Source organism: Cyprinus carpio, chromosome B13, assembly GCF_018340385.1.
Source record: "Cyprinus carpio isolate SPL01 chromosome B13, ASM1834038v1, whole genome shotgun sequence".
Lineage (NCBI taxonomy): Eukaryota > Metazoa > Chordata > Actinopteri > Cypriniformes > Cyprinidae > Cyprinus > Cyprinus carpio.
Genome location: NC_056609.1, coordinates 26,610,285 through 26,637,994, shown reverse-complemented (window position 1 = coordinate 26,637,994; position 27,710 = coordinate 26,610,285). Strand labels below are relative to the sequence as shown.

Here is a 27,710-nt window from a genome sequence, read left to right as displayed (position 1 = left end):
TCTATGGCTGTGTTCCAGAGCTCTGGATTTAGTAACTTAAAATGTGTCATAAAAATGTGTTTTTCAGGTTTGAAAACACAGGGCGCATCGCACTGCCTTTTTTTGGTTTTTATTAATTTAGAAAAAATTATTGGGCTACGGTTTTTTAATGTTACTAGGCAACCAGCGAATCAGCTGTCCTGTCAGTCTAATCAAGGATTATTGCAAGAGCGCTCTAAAAACTTTGGTTTGCTGTTAAGTAAACTGTCATATTAGCAGAAACCTTAAAAAAATACAGCTCCGGGTAACCCACGACACTCACCTTAAGTTTCTCCTCCATTGCAGTGTCTGGACTTTCTAACAAACTGTAAACTTTCTTCACCACAACAGAAGGCCCGATCTCCATTTATTCGATTGGACAATTAAAAAAAAAGATATATGTTGGGTGCTTTTCTGCTCAGAGTTGCTTTTTTTTTCAACTTCAGGCACTCAGAGCACTCCTACAAAAACGCAAGGCACAGTAGGCGCCTAAAATGCTTTCTGCCAAAAAAAAAAAAAAATTGAAAATGTGCAAAACGCTTCACTGCAAAAACGTGTTCTGTCTGATTGAGCCCTTACGATGTCTCAGGGCCAAAAGCAGCCCTCCCCCCGCCCCAAAAAAACCCCCCAACAACAACACTGATTGCGTTTACCCCTCCATGTTTACGAACACCAGGAGTCGCAGCCGTTTAGATGTAATTTCTGGTTAATGATCTCACAGAATTTACCTGTTTTTTAAAATGGATGTGTAATGAATGGTGCTTTACAGGAAAAAAGACGGAACGTCATTGCCTGTGTGAACAGTGCATTTTTTAATTTACCGGTAAAGTCATTCCAGTAATTTTATGGCAATTTACTGGTATCACTGTGTGAAAGGGGCTATAGATGTTAGTATTTGCTCATAATGTGAGTACAGAGTACTGAGTAATCAAATGGCTGCTTGATAATATGCAGTATAATTATATATGTTCTGCAAGATGGATCAAAAATTCTACTTAGATCATCATTACCATATATGACAATTAGATTTGTGATGGGTTGAATCAACATACATGACTTAGATGACCATTGGATTTGTGATGGGTTGACTGTAGATGATGACGGTAATGCTGGGAAAGAGATCTGGGCTGATGGGGACATTGGGTTGTGGTGTGTGTGCTGCATCCCAAAGGGAGTGTTGAGTTGCTCTCTGCATTGGTGTTCTGCAGCGGTGTCCAAAAACATGATACTGCTTTGCCCCTCCTGCCCCGTGCCTTTTTCTACCACATCAAGTTTTTTTTTTTTTTGCTCTGTGTGATTAACAGAGAGGCAGTAAAGGTCAGCCGTCTTCAAAATGATGGTGTGTTCGGCTGTCAGAGCACAGCCGCATGTCCATTACTCTATGAACCCATTTGTTGTCCATTTTAATCCACTTATAGGCTGAAAAATGTGGCAGAAAACTTGTTCATGATGACACAAGTTCTATATTGTAAAAATGGAGATTGAACCAAAGGCATATATAGATGAGCGTATATGGGATTTTCTTCAGTTAGCTGTACTTTTGGGGACATTTATATCAGATAAGATATGCACATTCTCTTTACACTTGACTATATATACACTACCATTCAAAGGTTTGGGTCAGTAAAGAAATTATTATTATTATTATTTTTTTATTAACTTGACCCAACGTGACAATGAAGACATTTAAAATGTTACAAGAAATGCTATACTGAATGTATCATGGTTTCCACAAAAACATTAAGCAGCACAGCTGTTTTTTTAACACTGATAATAGCAATAATAATAATAATAATAATAATAATAATAATAAGAAGAAGAAGAAGAAGAAGAAGAAGAAGAAACGTTTCTTGAGCAGTAAATCAGCATATTAAATGATTTCTGAAGGATCATGTGACACTGAAGACTGGAGCAATGATGGTGAAAAATCAGCTTTGCATCACAGGAATAAATTACATTTTAAAATATGTTCAAAGATAAAACGGTCATTTTAAATTGTAATAATATTTTACATTATTACTGTTTTTACTATAACTGTTCACATACAGAACACTCTGAGGAGCAATAGGCTTCAAAAGTCATCATTTGCTCCCCATTATCTCATTGCTGTCTAAAAGAAACAATTAAGATTTAGTTTGTGATTTTTCTCTCATCTACTACAGTATATATCTGTATGATGTTCAAATCAGGCCTGATTCACCATACTGTTCAGTACACTTGCAGCAGAAGAGAAAGTAAGTAAGCGAGTCCGTTGGGTAGTGTGAGGAGGCAGGGATTGTGTTTAAGGTCAGTGGGAAGGTCTAGTGGTGTTGGAGATATAGCTGTTCACAGGACTCGCAGTTCACATCCTATAGCATTTCTGTCACATGGACATTGGCGGCTAAATGCACAGCCTTTAGTAACACAATAGCAGCCTAAATGGCTTTTCTGAAAGAGATCCCGCTCCGCACATTATTTATTCATACTGCTGGTCACTGCAACCTTGGGCCCGATCAGAGAGAGAGTGAGAGAGAAGAACAAAGAGAAAAAGAGGGATTGGTATAGAAGTTTGAGATGAGGGGAGTGGAAGGAGGGGTCGTCTGGGTTTGGTTTCTGTCCTTGAGAGTGCAGTGCAGAAGGATCAATACACTTCTGAAAACAGAAAGATCAGATGGCAAAAAATCACTCCCCACCACATTCTGATCAAGACACAAGGTCATGCGACAACAGAGAGACAGAGAGCAGAAAACACAGGCCACGGGTCAGGGCTGAAACAACTATTACAACTCCAGAGTTTGAGGAAATTTGTCTTTTTGGCTAAGTTTTTTTTTGGAAATACATTTTTGTTTTCTTGATGCATGTGTTATTGGAACCAGAAGTTTGGGCGAGACTTATCTTTATTATCCAGAAAACTTTATTTTCTTTATCTAACAAACTTTATTGCAGGCAGGGTTGCATCTGTCTGTCTGTCTGTCTGTCCGTCCGTCTGTCCGTCCCATAGACTGTATAAAAACATGGATGTATTGTCCATGATGTCTATCTAGTTTTTAAAAGTTCTGTAGGAATTTTGAAAAAAACATTTGTAAAAGAAACATATTTTGTCTTGATTTTTTTTGTTATTAAAGTTACATGGATCTGTTTGACTTTCATTTCTCATTTCCTTGAATTTTCCTTACATTCAAATTAGAATATTGGTTTTGCATCCTGTTTTTACTACTGCAGTTCAAATTCAGTTCAGTTGTTTTTTTTTTTTGTTTTTTTTTCAACGGAAGGCAGCATACAGTACATGGGGAAGAAAGTGGAATTTCTTTCTTTTCTTTTCTTTTCTTTTCTTTTCTTTTCTTTTCTTTTCTTTTCTTTTCTTTTCTTTTCTTTTCTCTTTTCTTTTTTCATTTTTTTTCTTTCTTTTTTTTTTGTTTTTTTTTTTTTTCTTTTTCTTTTCTTTTCTTTGACTTTATTTGAGATCATTAATATGGCTCTGTAACAATTTCTTTTCTTTTCTTTTCTTTTCTTTTCTTTTCTTTTCTTTTGGATACATCTTCTTTTGGATACAACCTATATTTGAGATCATTAATATGGCTCTGTATGGAGACAGACAGGAAACAGTATAGAGGATAGAGGAAGATGAGGATGAAGGTTGTGATGGTGAGACACACATAGAGCAGAAGGAATATTAAAGCAGTGTGCTGGTGCAGTGAGTTGTGTAAAGCCCCCAGTGGTAGAGTGTTCTAGAAAGCACAGTTCTCGTTGGCACCTTAGTGTGCACGGCATCTAAATGCATTACACCAGACGGCTTCGCACAGAAACACTGTTTAACAGCCTCTGATTGGCCACGAGAGAGAATGAGTTAAAGGAGGAGGGTTAGACACGAATGTTTTAACTTGTACCAGATGTCTCGTTGTACCATTGGTAATAGCGGGAGGGAGAGACTGGGTCATCAGAAATGTTTGATGTTTGAAAAATTTTACTGGATGAGTAAACACTGTTTTAAAGAGGTCACATTATAAAAAACATTTTTTTGAACTGAAACAGTTTGATGAACTGTGTAGACATTTGCAATTCAGTTGTTGAAACTAGGCTCTAAAAACCTGTCATTTGAAAGCAGGTGTGTTAGTGGTTCATAGGTTAGTGAATTAGAAGTCATTTACATATATAAATCTTAAAGGTACAGTAACATAAAGAGCCTATTTAATGTTTTAATTCAGAGGGAGGGTGGAAATAATAATTTAAAACTAGTCCACAGAGTTTTTTATTTCCAAAAACAGACTGGTATTTGGTTTAACATGGTTTCAGTGCAAAATATGCTCTTTATGTTAACTGAGCCAATTGTTTAGGTATCACCTTTTGTCTTAGATGTTCCTTCTATCCTTGAGGAATAAAAACAGTCAAATAGGCAAATCAAATTGTTAAATTGTACAGTAAATGTGTAAAGCTATAAAATGAATGTGGATAATATATGAGATTCTTTGATCTTGGAAGTATTTGATGTGAAATATTTAAGTTCATAATGAGATCTTTGACCAGATCTCTTCTAAAACTCTAGAGGAGACATCTGTGAGATTACTAGGTCTTTTTTTCTCAGGAGAAACATTTGAGGAGCAGGAGATATAGTAAATCTAAAGTCTATGCACTTTTAAAAAATAAAGGTTCCAAAAGAATGTTTTCACAACAATTCTGTAGAAGAACCATTTGATTTCCCTTAAGAACCTTTCAAAGAACCTCATTTTTTTTCACTCTTAAATATACCAAAAGGCAGTGATGCCATAGAAGAATGGGTTTTGGTTCCCCAAAGAACCTTTCAGTTCTTAAAAGAACATTATTTTATTAATGTAAAGAACATTTTAGTAATCTGAAAGACCTTTTTCCAGTATAAAGAACTTTTTGTCCAATGGAAAGATTCCATGGATGGAATCCGGAAGGTTCTTCTTGGAACCATCATTGAGAGCAAAGAAGCTTTATATTTCAGAGTGTATTTGACCATTTAAAGAGTTCTCATTTGTGATATTTTTTCCCCAATAGAAAACCGAACCTTGAGACATGACTTACTTCAATCAATCTCCATCTATCACATCTCCATTTTAGCATTCTCTTGATCAAACTGTTCACATTACATTCTGTCAGCGTTCCGCTGCATGCCTCACTCAGCACTGACATCATCACCGTCATCATAACCGTGTTCCTGTAGCTCATCTGCTAAAGCGTGTCACTTGTGATGCCAAGGTTGTGTTTTCAATTCCCAGGGAACACACATGATGGTAAATGGAAGCCTGTTTGTGAAAAAAGCCAATGCTAGCCATGCAGTAATCATCAACATCTTCATTGTGATTCAGTTTCTTGTTCCAGACATTGCTTTCTCAAACTGATCGATCTCAGATTGCTGTTGATTGCCATCCAAGAGGAACTGGATCTCTCCCTGATCATGAGGCGTGTTTAACTCAGTGCTCAGTAAGTCAGTGATTATAGAACATCACAGATGGATCGGACATATCGCTGATGAACTATGTGTTAGGCCTAGCCAGACTTTTGACTGTGGCCTTAAATACTGACCTCACTGCAGTTTTTGTGGCCAAGAGCCGCCCACTTAGACAGGAAGACACCATCTGAACTTCAAATGTTTTATCTGCGTATGTGAAAGTAATGAGTGCTGCGTGACACAGAAAGTAATAAAAAGTTATGTTTTTGGGGAAAAAAATTCTGAGAAAGAAATTAAATTTTTAATTTTGCAATTTAATGTGATCTTGCTTGCTCTTGTTAAGGGAATGAAGAAAAATAAATTAAATTAAATATCTGTGCTGAATAACTGGATGTGAATTAAAATAAGTGGCAAGAGTAGGAGCAGGAAAAGGTACATATGCACATATTTTAGTATTATTTATACACAAGCGCTTATTCATATTTTAAATTAGCTTTTTTAATATATATATTAATTTTAATTTTTGTTTTAGTGAGTAAAGGTGCTCATTTTTATTTTGTGTGTTTTTCAGTTTTAGATTTTGTAATTTTAACACTTCAACTTAAACTGATTTTAGTTAGTTTCCTAACTGAAGATGTCTCATTTTTAAAAAAAAGTTTTTAATCTAATATTTATTTTATTGTTTTATGTTATTTATTTAATTCCAGATTTAAGTTAACAAAAAAATGTAAATAAAATAATAATAATAATAATAATACTTTGTTTTAGATTTAGTTAACAGTAACATAACAGCACTGATTATTGACATTTTAAAATAAACATATTTGATAAAATAATACATATTTTCCAATGATGACTTAACCACAATATAAAAAAAAAAATGGATTTTACATTCTGCCTAAAACCTTTTGTTTCACAAAAGTCTGAAAACAAAATGAAGTTCAAAACAAATAGTCAACGATAACAAAAATTTTATTTTGGCGTGAACAACTTCTCTTCATAAAATGTGGATGTAAACCTGGCAGCTGCTTTCTGTAGGCTTGTTTGTAGGACATAAGTGTGATCTTGAAGGTGTGCAGCATCAGGCCACAGAAGGACTAATGCTGTGTACATCCCACGCGCAGCAGATATATTTCTGCCCTCATTGTGTCCGTGAGCAGAAAAAGCCACCTCACACTTTACACACCCATTTATTATGCTCGGCGTGGGAAGTTTAATAGAGCTGCTGTTTGTGTAACATATGGAGAGGTTTAAATACTCCGCAGCGCTGTGTGTTATTTGATTAGGATTGATTTCAGTGAACAGAGGTGCAGTTCAGAACGAGAGATGAGCTGGCAAAATCTGACACTGTTTTTCCTTCTTTCTTTCCTGATGTTTTATGTTTCTCTTCAGGCTTGCTTTTAGTTTGCTAAACATTAGCACTGGACATCTGGTAATTAATGTACAGATTTGGAAAGGATTGCACACTTTATAATTATTAATAGGGTGGGAGTATCTGTTATCTGGATCTGTTAATGTTGTGGAAAGTTGTGCTCAAGATACTTGGATTACAATATCTATAGATAATGATACTGAAGTCTATAGACTTAATTGTAGTTTCATAAATGTCATTATAATTGTATATATTTTATTATACATATATATATATATATATATATATATATATATATATATATATATATATATATATATATATAAATTTATATGAAGTCTCTTCTGCTCACTGAGCCTCTATTTATTTGACCAAAAACACAGTAAAAACAGTAATATTATGAAATTTACAAGACTGTTTTCTATTTGAATATATTTTAAAATGTAATTTATTCCTGTGATGCAAAGCTGAATTTTCAGAATTATTATTCCAATCTTCAGTGTCACATGATCCTTTAAAAATCATTCTAATATACTGATTTACTGCTCGAGTAACATTTATTATTATTAATGTTTAAAACAGTTGTGCCACTTAATGTTTTTTTGTGAAAACCATGATACGTGTATTGATTGTATAGACTACTGCAATTTGTGTATAATGTTACATGTGCTTCATGTCCCCAGTCATAGAAAACTGAAATCTGATTGTTTAAACTTATCTAACTTAAATTTTTTGCTTAGTAAAAACTTTCATGATAATAATAAAGTCTGGGACCCTGCTCACCGAGTCTGTGTTTATTCGACGATAATGACCCGTAATTATCCTGAATATTGCATGGCTACTTACTGAATAAATAGTGTACACCTTTTAGGATAATTGTACATTTAACCTTATTTATTTTACTGGTTTTACAACACTAGCAAAACAAATGGATAGTTTCTGTCATGCCAATAAAGCTCAAAATTGAATTGAGAGAGCGAGAGCAAGAGCTAGAGCGAATGAGAGAGAGAGAGAGAGAGAGAGAGAGAGAGAGAGAGAGACAGGGAAAGAAACGGATATGAGATTTTAGAGTAATACACAGTGTAAAGCTAAGCTGCAAACGTTGAGCTTTTGTGAGTAGTAATCACTCTTCACCGATTTAACATGCTCACACATAAAAAGCCCAGCAATGAGCATTAAATACGCTTACAGTACAATAACCAGTGCTAGCGCTGAAGAGGACCACAGCCGCCCAGATTTAAGCAGGCTTGACAGGCATTAAGCAATAAACGTCTCTTTGCGGATGCTTGACTTGAATTGGTGTCACTTGCAGAGAACTTAATTTATAGAGGCAGTTATAGGATAGGCTGGAAGAGAAAACCTGAAGCGGAGCGAGAGAGAGGGTTTGGAAAAATGGGAGTGGGATGATAAAAGCTCTCTTCCGACGCAGAAAGCTTTTCACGAAGGACGTCAGGTAAATGTACTTTATGATTTCAGGTCAGCATGAAACAATTTTTCATCACACAACCTAGGTAAAAATTACAACGAAAATGACCTCAATTTAAAAAAAATAAAGGCTCTTCATTGCCGTTTATTGTCCCAGGAAGAACCTTTAACATCCATGAAACCATGAATCCATGAATTCTAGTGGAAAAAGGTTCTTTAGATTATTAAAATGTATTTAAATAATTAAATAATTGTGTGTTTTTCACTAAAATATTATTTAGGGAACCCAAAATGGTGGTTCTATGGCATTGCTGCAAAGCCCCTTTAGTTTTTAAGAGGTTTTTGGAGGACAATGAGAAATCTAATCCTGATTGCTCTATATTATGTTTTCTCCTCATTTATTTTGACCTTTGTCAAATGCCTTAACTAAAGCTAAAAAATGACAGTTCCTTGTTTTGCTGCCTGTTGTAGCTCCATTAGGGACCTTTTTGTCAACTTTGTGAGTAAAATAACAGTCCGTGTTTTTTTGTGGTCTGTGGTTGCTGTTAAATATCAACTATAATGGAATATATATATTTTTTATTGTTTATTGCAAATGTTTTGTTCCTTCACAAAACATATTTTGAATGGCCATCAGTGAAAGAGGATTTATGCAGCCAGGTCATGTAGTTATGACTATGACTGTCCCTTGGTCAGCGTTTTAGGGTATTTTATTGTAGCATACTATTCTAGTTTTTGTTAATATTTTGAACTATTTGGAGTTTTTTTTTTTTATCTGTTTCTTAGTTTTCATTTTCATTTTAAAGTTTGAGTATTTAAATTAAGTTAAAGAATTTAGTTAAATTAAATGAAATTAAGAATTCAGTTTGAGTTGTTTTAGTAATTCAAGTTAAACTTTAAGAAAATGAGAAATGTTGCCTTGGCAGCTAGCTGAAATAAAATAAAGTTTTTAAAAATATTTTATTTTGGTTAACATTAATGGTCACACTTTATTTTAAGGTCCAATTCTCACCATTAACAAACCATTGACTATGATTTTTGCCTCAATTAACTCCTAATTTGTTGCTTATTAAGAGTTAGTAAAGTAGTTATTAAGTTAGGGAATTGGATTAGGGATGTAGAATATGGTCATGCAGAATAGGCATGCTAATAAGCAACTAGTTAATAGTGATAATTGGTCCATATACTAAAGTGTTAACACATTTATTGTATGCCAAGCAATGAGATTTTATTTATTTATTATTGACTGATTGATTGTGGTTTTACTTTTAGTTTTAGTTAATAATGATAACCATGCCCTTGGTCTGAACAAACAGAACCAAATTCATTATCATCAAAGTGGAAAGAAGGGATTTGGAAAGCATATCAGAATATTGTACAGCATATTGTGAGGCTGATTTTGCACTAAAGACAGATGAAGAACGCTAGTGTACAGCTAACAGAGACTCATGGGATTTCTTTCCCAAGAGCAGACAGAAAAGATTGTGTGAAGAAAGAGGGAGACAGACAGACAGGGTTTGCGCAGTCTGTTGGGATCTCTGGAGCAGTAAAACATGGTCATGTGAGGCAGCTGTTGATGTTGAGAAGGGCAGCGTTGTCTCTTTCTCTGGTTCATCTGTTTCATGACCAATTTCATCCCCTGTTGCGTTTCCTGTAGCTGCAGCATTCTGCAGCATGTTGCCATCAGCTGTCCTCTTCTTTCTGTCTCTGACGCTCTCCTCTTCGTATCGCTGAGACTTTGAAAGTTTCTGTGCCTCTGTGACTTTGCGTTGCTGTAAGTGAGCCGTCTGAGGCCGCTGTAATGATAGCCTATCCAGAGCCATCTGTCTTACATCTGCCAGCGCCGGCCCTTTGAGAGCCACGATGAATCAACACAATGATGGCAGAGTTTTGGGCTGCTGAGAAAACAAACAGGACATTTTTTGAACATCCACACCCAATGGTGGATCCTGATGTAGGCGACGAGGACGCAGATCAGAGGTTTAGCTCACTATTGAACTTGAATTGAAAGAGAGTTGTGATCTACAATAGCAACTTTTCTCATTAGAAGGTTAAAAAAACTGTATGCAAATGCATATACAAAAAATGTGTGTATCCAGTAGCCGTAAGAAGTTTTTCACTATTTTTAATTATCATTTTGCCTTCATTAGTCCATGGACCCTACAGAAGAGATGCAGTTTAGAAGATAGATAGATAGATAGATAGATAGATAGATAGATAGATAGATAGACAGACAGACAGACAGACAGACAGACAGACAGACAGACAGGCAGACAGACAGACAGATAGATAGATAGACAGATAGATAGATAGATAGATAGATAGATAGATAGATAGATAGATAGATAGATAGATAGATAGATAGATTATATAATATAATAAAATATTTAATACATATTGAATATATGCTAACACTTTACAGTAAGGTTCAATTTAATTAAATTTCATTAAGTTTGGTTTACAAACATCTAGTGTTGGACTAACAATGATCAACATTTTTACAGCATTTGTTAATTTAAAATTAATGTTAATAAATGTAATAATTTGATAATATATTGTTACCAAAAATTATATATATATATATATATATATATATATACATATATACCATTCAATCAGAGGAAAACTTTTTTTAAATGTATTATTTTATTTCTTAAAATATATATATAAATATGTATTACATATTATAATTTTACGCTATATTAAATAATGTTTTACTGTTTTTATGTACTTGAGTGATGTGCGGTAATAAAAAACTGTAAAAATAAACTGTATGCACAGTTCTGAAATTATTTTGTTGTTTTAGTATCTGACTCACTAAAGGATTTTATCCCAAAACAGATCTTGACACAACTTCTTTTAAATGCAACTTCTCACTTTGTGGGTCTGCTCAGAGTTGTAGGTTAAGGAGGACTACTATGCTGCAATCTACACAATCAAGTGGCACAACTTTTTAGTGATTTTGCCCCATCAAACAGCCTCCGAGCAGCTTTTCTGTCCTTTGCCACCAAAAGGATAGGTTACTCCCAGCAGGAGCGCTCTCTCCCTTCCTCTGTGTTAATTTCTCACCCACCACACCTGATAAATGAACAGCAGCTGTGTCCCAAATCCACAGGCAAATAAACCTGAATAAACACAAAGCTTGTCGTTTACACAGGTCGGTGTAATCCCATAATCCTTTGCACGTACGTCCTAACCTTCCCGCCGCCCCCAGCGCTGCCAGCTCCAATCAGCTGCTCACCCGTGTGGCACCCTGTTCAGAGGTGACCCCGGCTGTAATGGAAGCAGCTTACTGATGTCCAGAGGTGGAGAGGTGTAGGAGATTACACAGGCTTTAGTTTGTGATGTTCATTTGACCTTACAAGCTCAATGCAAAGATTGTTTGAAGGAGTCAAAAGAATAATTGAGATGGATGAGACTCTGATTACAGACAGTCTGACCGCTGTACTTACGTTAGGGTCAAACTTATTGAGCCCCACTGTACATGCTCATCATCTTTGTGACCAGTGCATTCAGTTTCTTTGTAGGAGAAAAGAAATTAAACTTTTCTATGTTTACATGGTTATTATTTAACAGAACACAGAACACAGAAGTCTTAAATTCTCACATATTTGCATTTTTTGATTTTAAATTATATTTTAAATCAACATACTGGTAAAAAAAAAAAAAAATGTGTAGCCTGAATGCATAAATGTAATTGTAAATGTAAATTTTAACATAAAAAATGCCTTTACATTACTTAATTACAATTTAATCACAAGTTTTTTAGACTATTCTTTTTATGGACATATACTGTACTTATACAATAAAGTCTGAAACCGCATTAAAAATATGATACTATACATTTATATTATAATGTTTTCTTATTTAGATTTTTGTATTCCAAGCTCTGATTTTGAGATTAAGTTAATTCAGTTAGTTTAATCTTAAAAAGCACATTTATATTTCTTAATCATTACAAATTAATTTAAAATATCTTTTAAGACCTGTGTTTTTTATTGATCTAAATGTACAAATACAGTAAAGTCTGATACATTATGGAAAATCCACAACTTTTTTTTTTATTTAAAAATAAACGGAAAGCTTCAGTTTCTCTAGAAATTTAAAACAAATAAAACTTTTGACATAAAATGATTATTTAGATGGTTCACATGTTCTTGGTCATAATCAAATGTAGGCAAATTGAAGCAAAATAGACACCAAATGCTAAGTGATTCTGTTAATTCAACAACTACGCTGTAACAAGGACACCTTAAAATAAAGTGTAACTGTAAAACATGCCGAAAATGAATTGTTTTGCACATTTATTATTAGCTCATGAGTCTCTGAATGTCGCCCCCTGCAGGTGCGGTGGACCAAGACAGCAGGCAGCGCTTCCGACAAGTTCCAGGAGACGTCCATCTTCAATGAGACTCTACGGATCCCCAACATCCAGAGAGTACAGGGTGGCCGCTACTACTGCAAAGCTGAGAACGGGGTGGGGGTGGCTGCCATCAAGTCCATTCGTGTAGATGTGCAGTGTAAGTGATAGGGCCATGATCCCTCCTCTTCCCGGCCTGATCCCTCCAGGATTTCCTGCAGGAGGTGAATCAGTGTGAACTCTCCAGAACCCCATCTCTGTCCTAGTGCTGGATACCGGTGTGGGAGGTTATGGAAAACAGGAGGGGAAACGATGCTCAGTTGAGCTGCCAAGACAAAAGAGGAAACAAATTGTAGCACCCAGCAGCTTTTGAGGAGATTTAATAAGCGGTGATTGATGGACATATGGGCTGCACTGGACAGATGCGTCTGGAGAGTTCAGGTGAATGAATTGGAAGGATCTCGAGTGAGAGTTGAAGCTGTAGTTCAGGCAGGGTCACACTCTTTATGTGTGTAAGGGATTCCCTGCAGTGCTGCCCAGCACCACTGACCCACTGTCCCATTGAGCCAAGGGTCAGGTCAGCGGCGACGGCCAGAACGCACAAAAAACACCTACAATAGACTCCTCATGCTCTCAGATCAACCTCACATTTATTTAAAATTTTTTATTATTTTTTATTGAACTGGATCTCTTCCCAAATCATCACATTTTTGTCTCGTTTTTAAATTTCATTCATAGTTTTTGTCATTCAAAATTAGTTTTTATTTCGTAATCATCTCGTTTTCGTCAGTGAAAAACAATGTAAAAAAATTAACAGTCTGCACCTTCTTTTTTTTCATTTAAAAATCTAAACAAACAGAAAGCTTAAGTTTCTCTAGAACTGTTACATTCAACAGTAACAACCTTAAGGGCTGTTCACTCAGAACTAGTTTAGTTTTTTTTAATGTATTAAAATAAATACAATTTATTAAAATGTATAAAAAAAGTTATAAGCAAGAATATGTACCTTATTTTATACAAACATAATGATTAATATATATATATATATATATATATATATATATATATATATATATATATATATACTGTATATATATGTTTTTATATTTTTGACACATACTGTATATAATTTTATGCACTCTATTAATATATATTTTGTATTAAAATAAAATATGAAAAAAATAATTTTGGTAATTTGTATTGCTTTTTAAAATCTTAAATATTATTTATATATACAGTATATATGTCCAAAACATAATTTTTGTTATAAAATTTTTAGATTATTTATTATATAATTATTTATAGTTATTTATAATTTATAGAATTTCACTTTTTTTATTTTTTTTTACATTTTCTCTCTAATTTACATTAAAAATTTATATAAAGTATTTTTTTTAAATACTGAATTAAAAAAATATTAAAAAACAAACTTTATGAAATATTCTCAAAAAAAGTGTACATATATTATACAATTTTGCTTAAAAAAATTTAACATTGTATATCAGAAGTAAAGAAAAAAATTACAAAGGTCTTGACATTAATTTTTATGAGGCTTGCTTCAGAAATAATGGACAGCAGAAAACAGCAAAACAGCAGTCGAAATGTTGCTAATTGGTCAAAAAAACTTCAGTTTACTGCATCTTAGCATAGAAAAACAATTAAACAGTTAATTAAACAGACAATTAAGTGTGGTGGAATGCAAAAACATGTTCTGTGTGAACTGGCCCTTATTCTTTCACCCTCACGGCTTCGCATGTCTCTGTTGCAACATATTATAACCCCTCACAGACTGTTATATGCTCAATTTACTTCCAGCCGCTTACACACAACAAGCTCTGCACTATTCTGCGATATTCGACCATCACGTTTCCCCCATGGCCCCTCCTCGTCCCTCAGAGGATGGATGTGTTGTTCCATAGGGTTCCCTGGGGGCGGATGATAATTGTGTAGCAGGTAAACAGGGCAGGCTGACCGCTGCTCTGAGTGGAAGCACTCCTGACGGGTGATGCTTGTTCAATTTTCCCCCACCGGCTTCGTGCGGCTCTCCGGATGACTTTAGCACCACAACAGTGACAATTAGACTCAGCCAGACCAGAGCGGCAAGGCACAGCGCGGACCACCCACCACAAACACACACACACACACACACACACACACACACACACACACACACACACACACACACACACTCGACGTCTCCCCTCAATCTTCTACAGCACCGGACCCTATTACTGAGAGAAAAGAGAAGTAAGAGAGCAAGTGTGAGCTGTGAGATGGAAAGGTGAGAGGTACAGAAGGTGTGAGAGATAAAGATGGAAGAATTACGGAAGCGGGATTGAGAGGATGTTAGGAAAGGCATGACAATAAGAGCCTCGGAGTGGCCTGATTCTTTTGTCTGGTTGAATAAAAGAGCCATGCCCCTTTTCAATAGCACAACGCCAGCGTTCATATGCGGCCGGTTTGACACAAGCAGAGTTTTAAGAGTTATTTAGTTGGAAAAGTGATGACAAATCTCTCTCTTTTTCCATTACCTCCTTTTCCTGTTAGGTCTCTATTGGTTCACGGCTACGTCCAGGGGCATTTTGATGTGTTCTGTTAAAGGGACTTTGTTATAACCAGTAACTGTGGTTATATTGCCTGATTTTATGTCAGCATATTTCATCTATTTAAGCTCAGCTTGGCACATGCTACAGAGCCAGACAGCCTTAGCTAACATCAAAGAGAGAGAGATGCAGGAGGAAGTCAGAGGTACAGAGCAGCGATGCACAAAACTACATGTTTTCAAAATGAAATTGTCTGCAGTTTGTCAGAATGATTATTCAAATAATTAGGTATAATTAGGCTGCTTTAGGGGTTTTCTTTCAAAAACTACTGGACGAGAGGGGTTAGAGGCAGATGTTTAAAAGTAATATCCATTAACTTGACATGTGGTAAACCACAATTCTAAACACACACATATATATATATATATATATATAAAACATTGTAAACATTGAATAGGATATATGTATATATATATATATTAATATATTGCGCAAAAATTGCATTTAATCTATTGAAAAAATTAATTTACCCCTCCTCCACAATATATTAACCAAACTTAAAAAAAAAATATAAAAAAAATTTGAATTATAAATTTTTTACATATAAAATAAAAAAATAAAATTTATAATATCTACAACACTTTACACATATTTTAAATATTATTAATTTAATTTAATGATTTTAATTCAATTTAATAATTTTATATTTTTACATATATATTCTTGTTATAAGAATGAGATCTAGCGAAGAAGAAAAATAACCTTTTTAATATATAACTTATTTGAAAGTATTTATTTGATATTTATATGCAATTTTGTGTTAATATATTAAGCAATATATGTATATTAAAAAAAATTATAAATATATATATATATATGTGTGTATAATTTTTTACTGGAATACAAGTCAAAAATATTAAGTAATCAAAATATGTTATAAGCATGTTGAGGTAATAGATATTATAAAAAATATTATTACTATAATTAAAGAGTAAACTTATTTAAAAATATATGAAGACAATCTTAATATATTATGCAATTTTGATCTCAAGTAAATGTATCTTGTTTTAATGATTTGTAGATAGCTGACGAACAAGACAGATTTTGGGATAAAGACTTTTTTTGACAGTGTAGTCAGGTGTTGAGCGACTAGTTGATGATCCTGACCAATCCTGTGCTGCTAAGGCAGGTATTGATGGGAACTGAGAAGCCACGCACACACACACACACACACACACACACACACACACACACACACACACACACACACACACACACACACACACACACACACACACACACACACTCGGTAGGTTTTTTTTATTTTATTGTGCGGGCAGGCCAGTCTTTGACCGTGGCACTTTGGCCAGTGAGACAGTGGGTAACTGTTCTGGGTTCAGCGTGCCTCTACTGTATGGATGGACTTGGTTCAGAGACCCAGTTCTCACCCTTTCATTCATTCAGTACAGTTCAGATCACACAATCCAGCACCAGGTAAGAAAGACAAAAGCATATGTGGAGAGGCTGGTGAACTGTACACCGGACATATTTATTCACTGCATAATGTTTTCTTTGACATTTCCTGTATACATTTTCAGTATTTACATTTCATTCTGTCTAGATGGATTCAGTCAGGTCTGTGGGCATAAGTCACTGAATCCTAAAGTAGATTACTTTAAATGAATAAACGATATGATACTGCTGTGATATTTGACACTGTTCATTTGGTAGAATATGAAATGCAACAAGAATGATATGTAAGATAAGAATATTTGTAGTTAAATAAATCTTTATTACATTTTTGCCTAAGCAATGTAGTCTTGAAAAGTCCCACTGGCACAAACATGTACAGTATGTAGAAACACATGGTCATTTTTTACTGCCTCTTCTTTTCACACAAGTGCCACTTTCTGTAGTATTTGAATAAGAGGTTATGAAGATGTGAAATGTTTCCACTTGCTTGCCACTTGCCACTTGTTTGGGGACAGACTCGTCTCTGCTCTGATTCTTCTGCAGTGTGTGTGTGTGTGTGTGTGTGTGAGAGCTGGCCTTCAGCCCCAGCCTGTCTGTGCGTGCCAGAGTTTGGCGTCACAATACAGTCCACAAAAAGCCCCTTGTGCTGAAGACACCAGAAGAGCACTGGAGGAGAATAAAAATGAACCAGTGACTCACACACATTTAAAACAGGCCTGACACTACATACTAAATCTTAGTGCGCTAATTGGAAAAACAAAGTACAAGTATTCCGCCTTCTGTCATAGGAGTTTAAGAGCTTTCTCTCTCTCTCTCTCTCTCTCTCTCTCTCTCTCTCTCTCTCTCTCTCTCTCTCTCTCTCTCTCACACACACACACACACACACACACTTATGTGGTTATTGGGAAGGTACATTTTATCTGACCTTTGGGTTGTGATTGTGAAGGGTAGTTGGCAAAAAAGGTGAGTCATTGTGCTTTCTATGGGCCCAGACAGAAATGTGTGTGTGTGTGAGAGAGAGAGAGAGAGAGAGTACCCACATGTGGGTTTTCCTAAATGCCATTTTAGAGTGAATCCAAAACCAGTTAGTTCATCATTTCTCGTCTGTCTGTGTCATCTGAAAGTCTTTTAAAGGACTCAATGTAAAGAAGAGAAGTGAATGAGAGGAAAGAGCAATGACAGAATGAAAGGAGATAAAGAAAAGGTGGAAAAAAAGAAGAGATGATAGAAAGGGAGAGGTACACGAAAAGAGGTACTACGAAAGAGTAGAGGAGAGGGAAAAGTGGAATGGTTGCTTGCATAAACATGTTTAATATCTTGCAGTGTTGTTTTTTTTTCTTGTCTTATTTTTGACCGTAGCATTTAGCATGTTTAATTATTGTCACAATGCATATTTTTAGCCTTTGTTATGGAATCAAAACAGCCTTTGCTAACAAACATTTTTGACAGTAATACTGTTGATCTGATTAAGACTGGATGAAAGGACAGGAGAGGCGGAGGAAAGAGTGAGAGAGGAGATGGAAGTGATGACGAGGGTCCAGTTCGAGATGTTCAGACCTGCACACTACTGGCAGGACGTCTCCTTGAGCTTCAGGAGGTAGAGCAAATTAGGCAGTGAGAGCAGGAGGTGAGAGACGAACAGAGGAACACGTTCATTCTTCTCCTTTGATGGGTTTTAGCAGAGATCGTGTCACACTCTGACCTGAGATCAACTTCTTACAATAAAGCTCCTTATCCATGTCTTTGATCTCTGGCTTGACTCACATCCTGTTCAAAAATGATTTTTAATGTTTTTGAAAGAAGTCTCTTATGCTCACCAAGGCTGCAGTTATTTAATAATAATGTGAAAAATTATTACAATTTAAATTAGATTTTTTTTATTTGATCAAATTTGAAAAAATTGATTTATTCCTGTTACGCAAAGCTGAGTTTTCAGCATCATTACTCCAGTCTTCAGTGTCACATGATCCTTCAGAAATCATTCTAATATACTGATTAGCTGCTCAAGAAACATTTCTTACCATTATCAATCTTGAAAACAGTTGCACTGCTTAATATTTTTGTGGAAACTGATACATTAAATTTTTTCAGCATTCTTTGATGAATTGAAAGTTCGAAAGAACAGCAAATGGAAATCATTTGTAACATCATCTCTTTAATGCCACTTTTGATCAGTTTAATGCATGCTATTAATTTATTTAAAAAAAATAAAAATCACACTGACCCCAAACTTTTGAACAGTAGTGGTTTTTATGCTATGATTAGTTCACTTCACATCTTTGTTCTCTGGCTCGGCTCATCATCCCAAAAGCCTCTCATCTCGTCAAACAGTTGCACTAAGCAAAATCTTCTTCTAATTGGCTGATTTGGGTTGATGATGTTCCCGCCCCCTTACCCTTGTCTTTGATGATGTCACCTGAAGGCATGGCCCCCCGCTCTTAAACGCTGCCTCCCTCCCGTGCGGAGCTACCTCGGCTTCCGCCTCACGCTTGACAGCAGGCTGCTGGATGAAAGAGAATGCTTCACACCACATGAAAATTTCATACAGCTCTAATAAATATCTGCAGGCGATCTAACAGCCACGCGCTCCTGTTGAAATGTGTGCTGGCTCGCGCGCGGATTTCCCGAACCTGCCGTGAAGCGCTGGAAGAGCGAGTTTTAGTTTATCATTAAGATCATTTGGAGTAGAGCGAATATAGGGAGACTTTTTAAGGTGTCTGAACTGCTCACTTGTGTCTTTTTAAGTGCAACTGATTTGGTGGAAGTCACCCGAAGGGCAGGAGAGATTTCAAGAGTGAAAAGTGATGTTGCTTCATCTGTAGTGGGTTTTGTTCAACTTTGTATTGAATAAACATTAGCAAGAGCTTCAAATGAGTGTTATAGACTGAGCCACATGTTCATTTGCAAGAAGTTTCACGCTGAAATTAGCTTGTCAGGGAGAAGAGGGATAGCCAAAATGCTATTATATAAAAACAGAGAAAAACAATAAGAAAAGAAAATAATATTTTAGTCCCTCTAGACTAGTTTGTCGACCTTTTTTTCCAACTCTTAGCAAATTCCTGTTATACTGTAAAAATCCTAGATTTTATTGGTAACAGGCTATATCCAGGTGAATTTTATTTTATTTTAGCTTATGCATTATTGCATTTATTTTATCTTATCAGAAATATAGCGATATGATCATTTGGCATGTATTTGTTGATCTGCGATAAATCTTTTTGTTCCATTTCTGCTCTCGGAAAAAGTTTTATATTTATCCTTCATTATCAGACACTTCTCTTTTTATTTTTGCCTTTATATGTTAATATGTAACAGAAGAGGCGCTCTTCTGCCTTACCTTTAAAAAGATCCTAAAGTTTTTAAGTGTTCTGGCTTCATTCAAAAAAAGTTTCTCTTTCTATTAGATAACTATTCCAAAGCTCTGTCTTCACTCACTATGCTTTGAGATTGTTTTAATGGATAAAAGTTTCAGTGTTTTAGCTTTGAATAAATAAATAAATATATACATAAAACAATTACAAAGTTTATTTTATTTTATTTTATTCTGAGGATGATGGCAGTGTGATAATTTGCATTTATTTATGCAATCTGCATTTGAAAACTTCCTGTTTTGGCCATTGAGATGGTGACAGCTTTTGAAAGTCATTCTTGTGCATCTCTCGCCCTCTCTCTCTTTTTCCCTGACTTGTTTCTCTCTTAAACTCCCTCTATCTCTCTGTGCTGTTTAAACCTTGTTATTCAGACTTGGATTGTGTCTACAAAGCCCCAAAGCCACAGGAAACAAATGTGACAAGGCCTCTGCATCTCTGCTCTTCCTCTATTCCAGCTCACTCTCATTCTCAGTAAATCCTCCGACCTTCTGCTCTTTTGCCATTTAAAGTAACACAGCAGCAGAAACGGGGCAGATTCTCTAGTGCTATTGTTCAGAAAGATATATATTTAATATATATATAGATGTGAGTTTAATAAAGTCTAAAATCTGATCAGTTATGAAAAAGATATTAGGCTTTAAAATTATGAAATAGATAGCAAATAATTTTTGAAGAGCTGGAATTGTACTAAGTTTGAAAAGCCAGCCCAGCCATTATGTTTAAAGGAATAGTTCACCGACAATTGTTTGTCATAATTTAGCCATTAAATATTTTTTCTTCAGTTAGAAATAGAATGAGATTTTGACCAGAATGTTTCTAATTTCCATTTGTAATTTATACTTTCAAGCACCAAAAGAGACAAAAGAGCACAATTTTTAAATTGCACACAAGCACAAATGACATTTGTTTGATTTTTTAGTAAATAATGACTTTAATTTTGGTCTGTGTCTCACAGACAAAGCTTCTCTTTTTTACTTTCCTTATATGGAAGATTGCAGCTTGGACATTCTACTTGATATTTCATTTTACATTCCAGGATATCTTATAGATTTGGATTAACATGAGGGTCAGTAAATGACATTAAAAGTTTTATTTTTTGGGTGAACTATTTCTTTAACATGTGCAAAAGCGTCATATCATCTCAAGGAATATCAACCCTACTCCTAAAAGAGAGTACACTTGCTGGGAATGAGAAAACCTGTGGATCCCAGGTAATTCCAGCCCAATCTCATGGCAATTCATACATATTTTACAAGGTACGACCTCACTTTTGCAAAATCATACGTATTTTACGAGTTGCACAATTCATATACATTTTTATGAATGACCTACACCTAACCCCGCCCCTAAACCTACCGTTCACTGGGGTCTAGACAAATCATACAAAATCGTACTTCGTATGAATTAGCTACCTCGAAATATATGTACGAATTGGCCGTGAGATAGCATTGGGAATTCTCAGCACTTTACCTTTCTCAAGCTGAAACATTATTACTTCTCACAGAATACAACATGTGGGATATCAGTCCTTGCATCAACTCATTTTGTCTCTTATTCTTATTCAGATGAACTCTCAGATCCACATCAACATCTCGCGCACCACATACGCTCACTGTGCGCTTTGTAAAGATGGTTAATAACTTTCTACCAGCTTTCATATATTTTTGCAGACACATGTCTTATTGAAATGTGAAATGGGGAGCTGTAATAGGAGAGGCACTATTGAATGGAACAGACCACCTTCTGCCTTAGCTTTAAAGAGATGCTTTTGAGTGCTCTGGCTTCATTCAGCAAAAAGGTACAAAATAAAAATCAGTTTCTCTTTCTATTAGATGAATATTCCAAGGCTCTGTCTTCTTTCAATAGGATTTGAAATAGGTTTAATGGAAAAAGTTTCAAGATTTTTAGCTTTGAAAAAGCATTGAAACCATTTTTATACTTTTTTTTAAAAATAATATTATTTATTATGAATTAGTATTTTATTTTGTTTTAATATTTTATTTTATTATTTATTTTTTTATTGGTGAAAAATGTTTTTGAAAATTATTTCTATATTTATTTATTTATTTTATTACTATATTTTATTGTTTTATGTTTTATTTAATTTTATTTTAGTGTTGTTTTATTGGTTGAAAAATATTTTCAAACAGTTTTACTCTTTATTTTTTTTCTCTTTTTAAAATAAATGTGTATTTTATTGTTAATTTTGTTGTACTATTTTATTTTATTTACTTTTTTATTTATTTATTTACTTTTTTTTTTTTTTTTTTTTTTTTTTGTTGGTTGCGCTTTATCTGCATGGCAAAGCAGTCAAATATATTTTCCAATGTTAGAAAGGTTTGGCTAGTTAGCACAGAATTTTTTTTCTCTTTCTTGGATTTATATAAACCTTCTGAATTTTTCCAGGAAGTGCAGCTTTGTCTGAATTCTGTGTTGTTTATATCGCGGGTGCAGCCTTTATCTTGTGGCAGCTTTCTGTGCTTCTGTCTCTGCTAGTGTGTTTTTGTTAGTTAGGTCTTGTTCTCTGAGTCTCTACTTGCCAGTGTGCTTCTGGCTTTTCTATCAGTCACATGTAGCTTGACATGCACATATAAAAACATGCTCTGAAGCTGCACTCCTGCTTCAAATGCAGAGACGGTTTCCTCTTTGTGTAAATGTCAAACCTTTCCCGGTCTGAATGTGTGCAGAACATGATAAAGCTGTGCTCCCACAGATGACGATCGTCAGGTGACACACAATGGTGTAAATCCTCTGATTTAAATACTAGTGAGCTGTATGCTGCCTACATAGGTGGCATCTTAATGGAAATGTAATCTTGTAAATGATTTAGAACATTCTACATAGCTAACATAGAAAATAACTTAGGTAATAGGTAATAAAGTACATGGAGGGCTTGATTTGCAGTTGATTTTAATGTAGGATGACACTAGCATGTTGCAAAGCTATCAGTGTGTTACTCTAATAACAACATGCACAGTGTAGCAAATACTGGCTTACACCATGCAGTTTTAATTAGACTGAAATACGTGAAAATCAATCAAAATTGATCTTTATCCCTTCATCTGCAAACTTGGATGATTTTTCTTTCTTTTTTCTTTTCTGCTGAGCTTGTTGCAATTCTTGGAAGGATAAATATGTTGCTAGCATAGAATCTGGAAAGAAGAAAGCATCTAAGAAGGCAGCATAATCATGCCTACATAGGCAGCTTACTAAGTTTTGGAACAAGGCCAAAGTGTCATTTTTTTTTTCATCAAACTGTGATGTATGAGCTAACACAGCTGTAAATTCACAGGCGGCCATTAACGATTCATGAGGATGTATTTTGTGGCAGTTTGTCAGGTGACAGAGGTGATAAAATAGCATTTATAAAAGATAAATGGGTATTTGGTGTCAGTGCTCACCTCAGTAATGATATTACACACACTAACTCATTTCCCCTCATTTTTACTGTTAAATCTATTGCATAAACATACACATGAAGCAATTTTTATGTATGCCTTTTTAAGCCCTTTTTAGTAGTAAATAACAAAAGATTGAGAAAAGTTAGCAGGTTCTGTAAGTGTGTGCTAACAACACTATAGTTCAGATGTTAGAGGTGAGTATGATTTGTAAGATCAATGAGAAATTAATACTTTTATTCATCAAGGATGCATTAAATTGATTGACTGATCCTTAAAAGAACCCTGAAAAAAATCATGTTTTCCACAAATTTATTGAAAGACTCATGCAATTGGCCCAACGGAGGTATGCAATGGTGGCTGAAGGTTTCTTGCATGTTCCGTCTTTTCGGTGTTAAAAGTTATTTAATTTAAGTTCAATTCTACTCTTACTCCATTTTATTATCTAATCTGACTCAATTTTATTTTGACCTCGAATTTAGGTTGAAATGCCTATTGTTTGTTTGTTCATTATTATTATTATTCTGAAATTTGATTATTCTGTTTCATTCTTTAATTGTATTGAATCTCCTTAATCTAAACCCAACAAAAATTCAAAAACCCGACAGTATACATAACTAAAAATCACAAACACTAAAATCATTCAACAATAAACAGGTGATTGACTAATATTCTGGATGGCCCGTGCAATACTTTGCTCATTCTAGAATACTTTAGTCCCCATAGTTCTGTACACAATAAATTAAGGTAAAACTATATCTAACCAGAGGTCATGACTATTACTATATACCAATTTCAAGTAGACATCACAGTCATATCACTTGCAGCTGTGCGCACATAGTGGTGGCAGAAAAACACTGGGAACAATAGAAGGGAAACCGGTAAAATCCATGGAAGAAGAGAAAAAAATTATAGTTGTGCCTTTGGATGTCAGACTCGGAATACAACTAATTTTTATATAATATTGACTAATATAAACTAAAAAGAAAGAATGACGAGCTGGTTTTTCTTACACGAATTGTGAGATATAATCTCAGAATCACAAGAAAAAAGTCAGGAATTTGAAATATAAACTCAAAATTTAAAATTTTTGTTCTTTTATTCCATGGCTTGAATAGACTGCTACGTTAAAGGGTTATTCCATGTCAGCCGTGCTGCGTCGATGCATTGTTTGCTTTCAAACCAAATCGTAAATACACGTTAAAAACATTTCCTTGCAGCGCGGCTAATACAGAAGAGCGTACGACATCTGCTTACAGCTTAGAATTGCCAAAATGGTGCTACGCTGATTTGGAGAGACACAGAGGAGAGGAATTGTTGAATAAAGTCATTATTTTTGTTTTCTTTGTGTACAAAAAGTATTGTCGTCGCTTCATAATGTTACGGTTGAATCACTGATAGCAGATGGACTATTCTGACGATGCTTTTCATACTTTCCTGGACCTTGACACTGTTATTTATTTGGCAGTCTATGGGACAGTCTCAAGCCTCCCTGTTTTCATCCAAAATATCTTCAATTTTGTTCCGAAGACGAACAAAGCTTTTACGGGTTTTTTTCCACACCAAAATGAAAATTTTGTCATTATTCACTTAGCCCCATGTCGTTCCAACCCCATAAAAGCTTCATTCGTCTTCAGAACACAATTTAAGATATTTTGGATGAAAACCATGAGGCCTCTGACTGTCCCATAGACTGCCAAATAAATAACAGTGTCAAGGTCCAGGAAAGCATGAAAATCTTCGTCAGAATAGTCCATCTGCTATCAGTGATTCAACCGTAATGTTATGAAGCGACAAGTATACTTTTTGTACATGAAGAAAACAAAAATAACGACTTTATTCAACATTTTGTCTCCTCTGTGTCTCGCCGTATCAGCATAGCACCATTTTGGAGAATATGATCTGAACGCATGCAGCTTATGCTCTTCTGTGTCAGCCGCGCCACACAAAAAGACAAGAGTGGTGGCGCTGTTTCGAAAACCAGTGTAAACAAACACAGAAGAAGAGTATCTTGAGAGAGAAGACAGAGCTCTTGTTATCTTTGGTCTCTGAGAACATATTTATTCTCACATGCTCTTAATACAATTTCGAATTATATTGGAGTGTCCGTTTTCTTCCACGTGCGTGAGTGTTATGAGTCAGAGTGCGTTCATTCTCTAGTCTAGATCTTCTGTATTTAAAAAAATCGAGTGAAACATCTTTCTACACATGAAACATGAAAGCAAATAGACATATGATTATGATGATATATTTTATGCATGTTATGTATACAACACATGATATTTTTATAACAATAAAGGATGTTTATGTCAATAAGCAGTGTGACGTTATTAAACAGCCTACAAAGAGTGTATGTCTACTATTATAGCATCAAAATCCACTATAGATCACAATTGGATGTTATTACAAGCACTTGATGATGGTTTAAAGTGGGTTTTAAGCAAATAAATTAATAATTACATACATTTTCAAGTGTGGCTTGTTGCTAATTGTACTTCTATTTTAAGATGTTTTAAGAATTATAGATAGTATGTGTTTCTGGAGTAGAACCAAACTTTATTTAGCTATATTAATTTCATGCTATATATTGAGCAGTAGACAATGTCAAATACGTATATGAGATACATGTCTAAGGAAAAATGCATTGTTGGTCGGTGCCACCTAGAGTGCAGGCGTGAATAAGCAGAAGGCCATCAATCGATTTGTGTTCGAAGTGAAAGCACCGTTCGTCGGCGATTCGTCTCGCATTTTCGCATCACGCTCAGTTTGAAATGGCTTTTAGGATCTACATTACTTTTTTCTAATCTCGATGGCTGTCTGTCCTGTTGTTAAGAGAATGAGACCTTTTACCAGACACACAGAGACCTTTCAAACAACATCAAGCATGAATAGTTGCATTGTTATAAACTCTGATTAAGAAACGTGTTTTCGGTGATCTCTGTAGTGTCCTGTGTTTAGATGGAAATGAGGGGAGAGAGAGTAAAGGAAGTGGATAGGTGAGAAGAGGATTCTCTCACATCTTCTCTCAGTGCACGAATCCTATGAATCACTTCAAGTATGAATTATTTTTGTTTATATTTTTGTTCATGTTTATAACAAAAAATAGGTCCATTATATTCCTCCACACTTTGTGTTTATTCTTGAGTGAACTGTTCCATTAACTGAGCAGCAGAGTGACACATAAAGTTTGACTTCACGTGCATGTATATGCATATATGTGCTGGAGCTCCTGTCTGTTTTTGAATGCAGGCTAATGTGTGAGTGGCCGGCGGTGCGTGTCTCTGCATGTATCTGTTTGTGATGTATTTACGTGAATGTGTGTTGCTCTAGTCTGCTTCCTCTAATCCCCAGACTAAACAGGGCTGAGATTTATAACGGTGGGCTGTAATGAGACATTGATTGCATTGAGAATAGGCCATTTAGTGTCCACACTGCAGTATATGAGCCTCTCTCTGACGGACCCTAGAGTCCTGTGTGGGGGTGGAGGTGGGGGACACAGACACAGTCGGCTTTGTCTGCTATCAATAGGACTTGTGTACTGTCCTGGGGGGTGTCACTCCGATGAAGTTTTTTTTGCAAAGAACTACAGTTGTAAGTGAAAGTCGATCCAACTTGACTGGTTATGACATTTTGGTTATAACACTTTAGATCATGTGTTCTTTATTTGGATCTAGAGAAATTTTGTTTATCTGTATTTTGATATATTTTATTTATTTATTTTTTTTATATATATTTTTTTGTACTTTGTGTTCTTTTCTTTGATGTAGAGAAAGCGTGTCCACCTTTATTTAGTTTTGTTTTATTTTTTGTTATTTGGTTTTATTTTGTACTTTTTGTTCTTCTCTTAGATTTACAAAAATCCTGTCTTTCTGTGTTTTATTTATTTACATTTACATTTAATCAGTTAGAAGATGCTTCTATCCAAAGTGACTTACAAATGAGGCCAATAGAAGCAAATATAAGCCTAAAATAAAAAAAAAATCTTTTTTACTTTTACTTTGTGTTTTCGTATGTGTTCTTTTCTCAGATCTAGAGAAACCCTATTATTGCTGTATTTTAAAATATATTTAATTGTACTTTTTTGTTTTGACTTTTGTACGTTCTTCTTTCAGATATAGAAAATGATTTTCTATCTATCTATTGGCATCTCAATATTAAGAAAGATTTAAAATTAGATTTTAATATTAATTCTCTTTGCAAATTGTCGAAATATATTTATTTGATTTGAGTTTAATTTCATTTATATGTAATTTAATAATATTTTATATTGTATTTATGCTTTGATTACTCAGATGTAGAGAATTCTCATTCATATGTATCAAGTATTATATTAAGTAGCCACTGCACTACACTTTTTT

General features: G+C 34.8%; 1 protein-coding gene across 2 annotated transcripts in view; it reads left to right on the top strand.

The window, feature by feature from the left end:
- Positions 1 to 27,710, top strand: part of LOC109087521 (MAM domain-containing glycosylphosphatidylinositol anchor protein 1-like) — a 179,075-nt gene that overhangs the window by 47,299 nt on the left and 104,066 nt on the right. For both annotated transcript variants that reach the window (XM_042737479.1, XM_042737478.1), the window contains exon 4: positions 12,553 to 12,727. In XM_042737479.1, the coding sequence (XP_042593413.1) occupies positions 12,553 to 12,727 (175 nt within the window). The remainder of the gene's footprint in view (positions 1 to 12,552; positions 12,728 to 27,710) is intronic.